Source organism: Alligator mississippiensis, chromosome 1 (genome assembly GCF_030867095.1).
Source record: "Alligator mississippiensis isolate rAllMis1 chromosome 1, rAllMis1, whole genome shotgun sequence".
NCBI classification, from domain to species: Eukaryota; Metazoa; Chordata; order Crocodylia; family Alligatoridae; genus Alligator; species Alligator mississippiensis.
In genome coordinates, this window is record NC_081824.1 from 243,385,823 (window position 1) to 243,395,247 (window position 9,425).

At 54.3% G+C, this 9,425-nt stretch overlaps 1 protein-coding gene across 1 annotated transcript; it reads left to right on the forward strand.

Annotated features, from left to right (window-relative positions):
• The first annotated feature begins 4,749 nt into the window (after positions 1–4,749).
• On the forward strand, positions 4,750–9,174 carry GAPDH (glyceraldehyde-3-phosphate dehydrogenase). The gene is made up of 12 exons (XM_059720413.1): positions 4,750–4,815; positions 5,050–5,092; positions 5,735–5,834; positions 6,199–6,305; positions 6,414–6,504; positions 6,685–6,800; positions 6,945–7,026; positions 7,488–7,643; positions 7,802–7,876; positions 8,143–8,226; positions 8,383–8,480; positions 8,863–9,174. Exons 2-12 carry the CDS (start codon positions 5,070–5,072, stop codon positions 8,930–8,932), a joined length of 1,002 nt encoding a protein of 333 aa, XP_059576396.1. The 5' UTR covers positions 4,750–4,815; positions 5,050–5,069; the 3' UTR covers positions 8,933–9,174.
• The last annotated feature ends 251 nt before the right edge of the window (positions 9,175–9,425 follow it).

The window sequence follows — 9,425 nt, forward strand, 5'->3', positions numbered from 1 at the left end:
GCAGGGGGCCTGTAACTGGTATGAAGAGGACCAGGCACAAGAGCCTACCCAACACTACAATTGCTTCTCAGTTCTGCCCCACATCTCCTACTGCTCCAGCCCCTCACCTCTCTTAACAACCTTAGTTTTCATCATCCAACCCCACAGAATAGCAGGTTTGCAAGAGCACAGGCCTCCTTGCTGTGTTTCTGTTTGGCATTATAAGTAATGTATGGGTTTCTATAAGACTTCTTGCATGTAAGGATAAACCTGTTAATTGAAAAAATGTATAGTGGCTTTGTTTTAAACAATTAAAATACAGTAGCTTCTATCACAGTAAAACCTTCTCTGTGAAAGATTTCCTTCAACTTGTGTCTTTTGTAACAAAGAGGTGTGCTGTGAAAGGAAGGGGTTGCAGCCAGAGAGGTGAACAAGCTCTGTGCCCTACCAAGCCCTGGAGTCCACCAGTCCTCCTGACCAGGAGGCAGACTGATCCCCCCCTAACTTCTCAGTGTAACCCTTTTGCTGAGCATCTGTCAGCAGTAACAAAGGCTGGGTTCAATTTTGGGTTATTTCACCTCAACTCAAGCCCCCACTCAGACTATTTGGGAAACACTAAATGAATCACTAAGATGTTCAATAAAACCAATAACCCTTCCCTCGCAAGCAGTGTAAACACAAAACCCAAATTTATTACAAAGAATAAAGAAAAAAAACCCCACTGACTATAATTTTAAAGGTCTACAGGTGGCACCCTTTTGGTGAGCCTTTACCCATACCCAGGCAGTCTGGGACTTGGGGCTCCCCAATGGGTAGTTCCAGGGGCCTGCACCCCTATAGCTGCCTTTCAGCAATAGGATGGAGAGAGAGTCCCACACCAGAGAGTCCTATGAGCTGCTTCAGGGGCCTGCACTGCAAGGGGTCCCTTGTTGCTCCCTCAGAAGCTGTAGTGTTGATCTCCACTTCCACGTGGTGGCTTTGCAGGGTTAATTGCAGCTTTTGTCAGCATATCACACCCCAAAGTTTCTAGTCCTAATCCTAGCTCTACTGAGACAGGAAACTGCAAGAGAACTCAAAGAAAAGCCAGCCAAACAGCAAATGAGCCTGAACTGCAACTAGCGCCAACCACGCTGCTTGGTCAGGACAAAGAACTGCAAAAGCAACAACATGGGTCAGCCCCAAACCATGCCAGGCCTGAACATGCAGCAAACACACAGCAGGGCTCAGCGACACAGCTAGGCTGAGGCACAACAGCTATAAAACAATAAAAGGGGGGACCCAGGCCTGTCCTGCACCTCCTGTCCTGAACATACAACAAAAGAGCACCAGGCCTATTTGGCTGCGGCCTGGACATTTAGTCTCAGCTACACTGCTATGCTGAGACCTAACAGCTATGAAACAACAAAAAGGGGTCAGGCCTACTTTGGAAAGGACCTGAACTACAACTAGTGCCCAACCATACTGCTTGGTTTGGGCATAAACTGCAAGAGGGACAAAAGGAGGCCCAGGCCTATTTCACTGGACCTGGACTGGGCAAAAAGCTGGCCAGGCCTATACCACACTAAAGCCTGGATAAACAACAAGAAGTGCCATAGTCTCACCCTAGCCCAAATCTGCCAGCCAGTCATATGGCTGGGGTTCAGCCACCTCAACTGGGCTGAAATGCAATTGCTGTGGAACAGCAAAAAGGGCTCAGGCTTATAGCTCCAGCTTGGACATCCAGTCTACCATGCTGAGACACTACAATCCCCAACACAGGAGGTCAGTAACTGCCAAAACCCCATTCCTGGTCAGTCTGCTCTAGGGATTAATACACTAATGATGCCATCCCACTCAAGGCCCGTGTGGCCAAAACTGCCATCAAGACATACAGCTGGGGTTCAACCACACATCTAGGTTGAAACCAAAAGGAGTGTAACCACAACTTCTACATGTCAGGCTCTTAGGCCTGGCCAGGAGCTCATCAGCAAAACTGCCAGGCTCCAACTCTGGCTAGTCTGCTGCATGGAATTGATACCCCCACTCCCCCAATGGTATCATCTCACTCAAAACCCAGAAAACAAAAGGGGAAAGGAGAGGGAGAAAACAGGGGTCTCAAGCCCTGAGACAGACTTTCTCTTCCTGTACCTGAGGCTTCTCAGTCACACAGCTTTTACTTGCTTCTCCACTGAAGAGGGGAGAGACATGACAGCGCCCCCCCCCGGCCCAACAGGAGCAGGTTTTCCGACTCCCAATTCAACAGTACAGCTCTCAGCAGCCCCAGGAGAAAAGAGCCCCCAGCCTAGGTAGCCTGAACCTTAAATAACTTTTCTGACATCATTACAGGGTCCCAATCAAGAAACAGCATCATTTAAACACTGGTAATGCAGACCAATGTATTCAAAGGTGGTCAGTGCTCCTGGATGCGCTCAGGAGTCACTGAACTGGTTTTACTAGTTCTTTTAAGGAATCTTAAGACAATGGTCAGGACACAATGACGGGGGAGGGAAGTGGGCCTCTTCCAGTCTCCAAAAAACACACACAACTACCAAAACCACACTTTACCACACACAACCCCAAGTGTGTGTGGGTGTTACATAAGTAAAATGCCAGCAGCCCAGTGCCTGGCCCTCATGTAGCCTTTTACTACATCCATTTTGATACTCTTGCTCCATGAGTCCTACAGAGGGGAAGGGTCAGCATTTCACAGCCAGCAGATGGCAGCAGCATCCCAGCTAGGCAGGCCTGCTGTTCTCTCTGCGCAGTTCACCTGTGGAGTCCGGTGGAGTGGCTTCTCTCTGTTTCTCACATATCAAGCACGACCTTTCCTCACTCCTGCACCAATGCCAGGAGAGCAGCTAAATCCAGATCTATTCTGTACTGGGGAAAGACTTCCCAGTTCTGTACCATTCAGTTTCTGTCACTCCCTGTCTCACTCTCTGCTTCCCACAGACACTACACCATTGTGCTAGGCCCAGTGGCTGTCCCTGGCCTGGTCTAACACCCTTATGTAACAGCCACTCCAACATCATTCCCTTGATTCACAGTTGCCAAATCCCACGGCTGACTCTGCCCGACTCTGTCATCCTTCCTCCCCAAACTTTCACAGTCACAGACGAGTGAAAGAGGTCTGTGGGGAGCTGGCTAACAGATCACTGACCCTATGTGTGCTATTACGAGGTGCTGGGGAACACATCTTCTACTTCCCTGTGCTCCATGTTTAGCCCCTCACTCCTGCCACCCCAGAGGAAGCTGCTTTCATGTTGTCAAGGCATGAGACAAGGGAGTAGCATATCTCAACCTACATGTACTCCAAGCCAGAGAAGCAGGAATGTTGACTGTGGAGTATGTCCCTGCGAGCTCATCTTGGCTTGCCCCAACTGGAGCTTTGGCTACGGAAAAGTGGTTGAAAGGTTGAGTGGGACAACACTAGGGCCAGAGAGGTTTGCAGTTGTCATGTTGGCTGTTCTCACCTGCCCTGTGCCCCCTGCACAGAGTCCTCAGCAGCATTCATGTTTGCTCAGTAAACAGTAGGCCTTGCAAATGTGCTAGTAGCCTGGAGCCACCTTTTGTCACTGTTCTGCTCCCCCTAGCAGGCTGGGCCTTGGGGCTGGCCCCTTTCCTGAGGGAGGAAGAGGTGCCAGGATTGTCACCCCCTCCCCACTGACCCCTCCACAGGGTTGCAGCATAAGCCATCCATCCCCATGGCCTTTAAGTAAAGGTCACAACCTCCATTGGAGCTAAACTTAGCTGTCTACTTCTTTGGCAGCCCTGGGAATAGTAGCTTTGCAAGGGGAGTTGGGTTACGCCTGAGTGAGGTGACCTGTCTGCAGACCCCCTTGGTATCTACTCCCCATCCCCCCCACGCCACGCCTGCCCTGCTGTCTCTCATGCCTGCTGCCAGCCTGCTCCAGAGGTTCCTAAACAGGGCCAGGCAGGGGGGGGGGGGGGAAGCCTGCTGCCCCTCACTACATCTTCTCCTGAAAGATTGCTTCATCTAAGGCAGGTATGGCTATATAGGATAACTTGGCAACATTGCCAGGATCATATCACAAGAGTATTTAATAGTGTTAAGTATAATCTAAATATCCCTTAAGTATCTAAGTATCATCTAAGTATCCCTTAGATTATGCTTGCATGTCTTCAAGTCTTCTTTCACAAAACACATAGCACACTCGCTCCTTAGTGCCTCAGGGTTCACAGCAGTCTTATGCTGGGTTTAGCCCATGGATGGTTTGGATAGGGGTGACCCTGGCTCAGGCAGTGCTGGACTCCATGATTCCTGGAGGTCCCTTCCAGCCCCGCTTCTCTGACTCCATCCCTTCCTGGTGCTCTGGGCTCCAGGTGCCCTTCCTGCGCCAGCGTTGCCCCCCAGGGCCTGGGGAGCTGGAGCCCGCATGGCAGCGCCGGGGCTAAGCCGTGGGAAGGCCGAGCGGCGCGGGGACGGGGCACTTCGGCCAGGCCACTGGGCGCTATCGCGGCCCTGGGCCGGCGGGAGGATTTCCGCCGTCACGTCCCGCAGGGGGGGGGGGGGCGCACGGGGCCCGAGGGGGCGCCGGGGCTGCGTCCCCCGCCCCCGGCACGGCCCCTGCCCGAGGGCGCGTGGGATAGGCACACACCTACCCGCCTAGGCGAGCAACCCCAACCCCAGTGCGCCCCACTCCCCCGTCCAGTGCCCGCCCGGATCTGGAGGCAACGCCAGGCCAGGCGAGCTGAGGCGCACGTAGCCCGGGGCCGCCCCCCGACGCTGATTGGGCGCGGGCCGCAAGGGCGGGCCCGCGAGTCGCTATATATTGGGGTGGCGCGGCTCGCTCCCACCTCCTCACTGCACGTCGAAGCCGAGCTGGGTCAGGCCAGGTGCGCGGGGCCAGGGCCAGGGCCAGGGCCAGGCGCGGCACGTGGGTGTCCGGGACTGGCCAAGGGGCGCTGCCTGCCTGTGTCCCGGGCGGGGCAGGGCGGGGGCATCGGGCTGTGCCGGACGGGACGGGACGGGACGGGGTGGGGTGCGGGCGGGCTCAGAGAGGCGGCGAGTTCTGGGCTGCGGCCTCCGGAAAGTGTCCGCGCTGGTCTCACCGCCGCTTCCTCCCCTAGGAGCATCTTCCAGAGACAAGATGGTGAAAGTCGGCGTAAACGGGTGAGCGCGGGGCGGGGCTGGGCCGGCCGCCCGGGCTGTGCTTCCCCCCCCCCCAAGGACGTGTCAAGGTCGTCCCGTGCGGCAGCTGCGGCCGCGGCGCCCCCCGCCCTCCCGCCTGTCGGTCCGCGCACGCGGCCCCTTGTGCGCGGCAGCCGCGGCCCGGTGGGGCGGCCGCTGAGTCACTTCCCCCCCACCCCCCTCTGGGCCACGCCGGGCTGAGTCACACGAGCGGGAAGCGCCACCGCCTCGGGGCAGCACTAGGGCTCTGCCCTGGGATCTCCTGCGGCTTCCTGGCCCCCCCCCCCAGGATCGCGTGTCTGCCTGAGCCCTGAGGCCCCGGGAAATGCGACCTTATGGTGCTGTAACTGGAGCTGCTGTCCCAGGCCCAGTAAATTTAGTACCTGACCTTTCTGCAGTGGACCGGGCCGGTTAATCTCCAACTTCTCTTGCCCTTTGGTCTGCTGCAGCTGGGCAACCCCCCCCCTGCTGCCCTGCGGCCTCTCCTTGTGCAGAGGAAAGGGCAGCTGCTTCAGGAGTGGCACCACAAATCTCTCCCTCCCCAGACTGCAGCACTCCTTCACAGTGTCCCCTTCCCACCCCTCGATGTGCCTGGGCCTCAGTTTTTATTTCCCCCCCTTCCAGATTTGGCCGTATCGGCCGCCTGGTCACCAGAGCCGCCTTCAGCAGTGGCAAAGTTGAGGTCGTGGCCATCAACGACCCCTTCATTGACCTCAACTACATGGTGAGTGGGATCCCTCCACCTTGCTCTCCCTCCCCAGCCCACCAGGTTTACTGGCCTTTGGCCAAGCTGCCTCCCTGCATGGCGAGAAGGGAGGGAAAGCAGTGACTCTCCAGTCCCTCCAAAAGCCAAGCACCATGGGCACATGAGGTGTGGCAGAGATTACAGTGAAGGGCTGCTGGCTGGCCTCAGAGCCATATCAAGGGAGCCAGACCCAAGCAAGGTCTTTTCAGGAAGAAGCAGCAAGCTACCCTCAGCCAAAAGGGTTGGCAGAGCAAGGGGTGTTGGAGCCCGGAGTGGCAGGGGATTATTGGAGGGATACAGCCCACGTTTCTGACATTGCTCTTTCCCCTATCCCACCCACCAGGTTTACATGTTCAAGTATGACTCCACACACGGTCGCTTTCATGGCACTGTCAAGGCTGAGAATGGAAAACTTGTGGTTAATGGGCATGCAATCACAATCTTCCAGGAGTGAGTGTCCCTTCCCCTTCCCTTTCCTTTTGCAGCTTGGGGCACAGGGTGATGTGGAGGAGCAGAATTTAATAGCTTTTGGATATTAAACGATCTCTTTCCTCTCAGGCGTGACCCCAGCAACATCAAGTGGGGAGAAGCTGGAGCAGAATATGTTGTAGAGTCCACTGGAGTCTTCACCACCACAGAGAAGGCCAGTGTAAGTGGTGGCTGTACCTAGGGTGGATATGTGAGAGGAAGGGTTTAAGCAGGGCGATAGCTCTGTCTTAAGCAAGAGAATGTGTTTGAATGACTTCAAGGTGTGAGGAAGTGTATGACTTGCATGTGTGTGGTATCCCCTCATACCTGGGTAGATAAGAGTATTCTCCCTCTCTCCTAGGCTCACCTGAAGGGTGGTGCAAAGCGTGTGATCATTTCTGCCCCCTCAGCTGATGCACCCATGTTTGTGATTGGTGTCAACCATGAGAAGTATGACAAGTCTCTGAAAATTGTCAGGTGAGGAATGGGCACCTGTGCAGGACAAGTCTGAGGTGCAAAGTGGACCCCAGTGAGGTAGGGAGTTTTGCTCCCTGCCTGTGCTCTCCACTGGGGGTTGGCCCCACCTGCCCCAGGCTGATGTCTTGCTCTCCTTTCCCATAGCAATGCCTCCTGCACCACCAACTGCCTGGCCCCCCTAGCCAAGGTCATTAATGACAACTTTGGCATTGTGGAAGGTCTCATGGTAAGTGACCTGGAAACATCAGGCCTGGAGGGTAGAAAGGGGAGAGATCTGTTACAGAACTTTCAACCAAGGGGTTGGCCATAAGAGTAAGGGGGCAGTGATGGGGGGTGGTCACTTTTTTTTTTTTTCTCCCCCCACAAGAGGTAGTACAGTTGCCCATCCTGGTGAACTTCAAAAAGTGTCTTGATGCTCATCTTGCTGGGGTCATCTGATTCCAGGTCTTTCCTGCCCAAGTACAGGGGGGCTGGACCCAATGATCTGTAAGATCCTTCCCAGCCCCAAACAACTGAAACTAACAGGCCTGGCTTTGTGGGTGGGGGTTGTTGATCTAGTAGAGTAGGAAGGGTGATCCTTCCTATACCATCTGGACACTGGGGAAGGTAGGGGCCAGCAGGTAGCTCAGGTAGTGAGGTGAAACTCCAGGTGCATATACTGTATTCTAACTCTGTCCCACCTTCTAGACCACAGTCCATGCCATCACAGCCACACAGAAGACTGTGGATGGCCCCTCTGGGAAGATGTGGCGGGATGGCAGAGGCGCTGCCCAAAACATCATTCCAGCATCCACTGGTGCTGCCAAGGCTGTGGGAAAAGTCATTCCTGAGCTCAATGGGCGAGTATCTCCACCCTCATCCCCAAGGGTTACCTGCATGGGGGAAGGAGGGCAGGATAAGCTACAGCTACAGCCTCCCAGCAGGCTGTGTCAAAACCCTAGTTGACCTGGGAATCATGGATGCACACTCATCTGGTGACACCTGACTTGTCTTGCAGGAAGCTCACTGGAATGGCATTCCGTGTCCCAACACCCAATGTCTCTGTAGTAGACCTGACCTGTCGCCTGGAGAAAGCAGTAAGTATTGCAGGTGCAGGATCTGGAGCAGCTTTGCTGCACTTGCTATATATTCTGTCCTGTCTTGATGTGGAGCAGTCCTCCCCTTGCCTTATCCCTACTTGTCCCCTTAGGTTGAGAGTCTCTCTTGGCTGGAATAGCATTTGATAGTCCTAGCTGTGCTGCTTTTGGTGTCTTAAGCTGTGGCAGTGATCTGCCTTGGTGGGAAGGCAGAAGGGTTTGATCAGCTGTCACTTCATGAGTGCCTTATGTGGTCTGTTTTGCAGGCCAAGTATGATGATATTAAGAAGGTTGTGAAGACTGCCTCTGAGGGCCCCCTGAAGGGCATCCTGGGATACACAGAAGACCAGGTGAGGCACTACCATCCTTTCAACAGACTCCAAATGGATGAACAGTTCGCTCTTCTATGATGACAAACCTCTCCTGCTGTGGGCTGCCTGTGGATCAGAGTCAGCAGCTGCTTTTGAAATAGGACGACTGTGGTAACAATCTTTCCCTTCTTCCAGGTTGTCTCCTGTGACTTCAATGGTGACACCCACTCCTCCATCTTTGATGCAGGTGCTGGCATCGCTCTCAACGATCACTTTGTCAAGCTGGTCTCCTGGTACGAAGGGAATGAGGGGGGGTGAGGGTCCTGAGTGAAGGTGGGGTTGGCCAGGCAGTTCCCTGGGGGGGTAGGTGGGACCACTCCAGAGGCTAGTAAAGCCAGTGCAGGCCTTGAATTCCATGCTTCTGCACCCTGCTGGAGTCTCTGTAGTACAGTGTTGCAGCTGAAGTTCTAGGGGTGTTCAGGTAGTGGCATTAAGGAACGGGGTCAGCCACAAAAGGCCTTCTGCCCTTGGTGTTAGAAGCAACTGCCCTGTGTGTCTTTCCACCTGGAAATGGCTAAGGGAGGGGAATTGTTTGGGGCATGAGAGAGGAGGACTGCTGCTAAAGAAACTGTTCATCTTGCTCTAACTCCTTCCTTGTTGCTTGTGTTCCCCTAGGTATGACAATGAGTTTGGGTACAGCAACCGTGTGGTGGACTTGATGGTTCATATGGCTTCCAAGGAGTGAACCAGGCAAATGGCTCAGCTGCTGCCCGGGGAGGGAGGGGGAGGCTAGAGTCTCTCCTGTCGGATACTACCGCCCCTCCTGTCACCACTCAGTTCTGCAGCCTGCAGTGAGAGGCCAGTGCTGTTCCACCTGCCTTCTCCACTCCCCCACATGGCCTCAAGCTTGGGGGTGGTGAGTAGGTGGCTGGGAACTGACCTGTTTCTATTCTATCTTTCCTCTAATAAAATAATCACTGTCTCAAAGCATTTGTCTGTTGGTTTGTCTGCAAGGAAGGGTGGAGCATGGGCAAGAAGAGGTTTATAAAGGTGGTGCCCCACTACAGTAGCTGGGCCCTCCTTTACCAATACAAAGGCAGCTACTAAGACGCAAAGAAGTACAGATGTATAAACTAAAAATACCACATGAAAACTGGTTTAAGGCTGCAAGTTAAAAGACCAAGGGGGCTGAAGTACATTTTTACTTGGGTCCTCCCCCTCCATTCCAGAGTACAGTG

Coding starts and splice junctions, on each gene's coding strand:
- GAPDH (XM_059720413.1), top strand. CDS start 5,070: ATGGTGAAAGTCGGCGTAAACGG. Junction 5,093..5,734: donor GTGAAAGTCGGCGTAAACGG/GTGAGCGCGGGG, acceptor CCCCCCTTCCAG/ATTTGGCCGTATCGGCCGCC. Junction 8,227..8,382: donor TGGGATACACAGAAGACCAG/GTGAGGCACTAC, acceptor CCCTTCTTCCAG/GTTGTCTCCTGTGACTTCAA.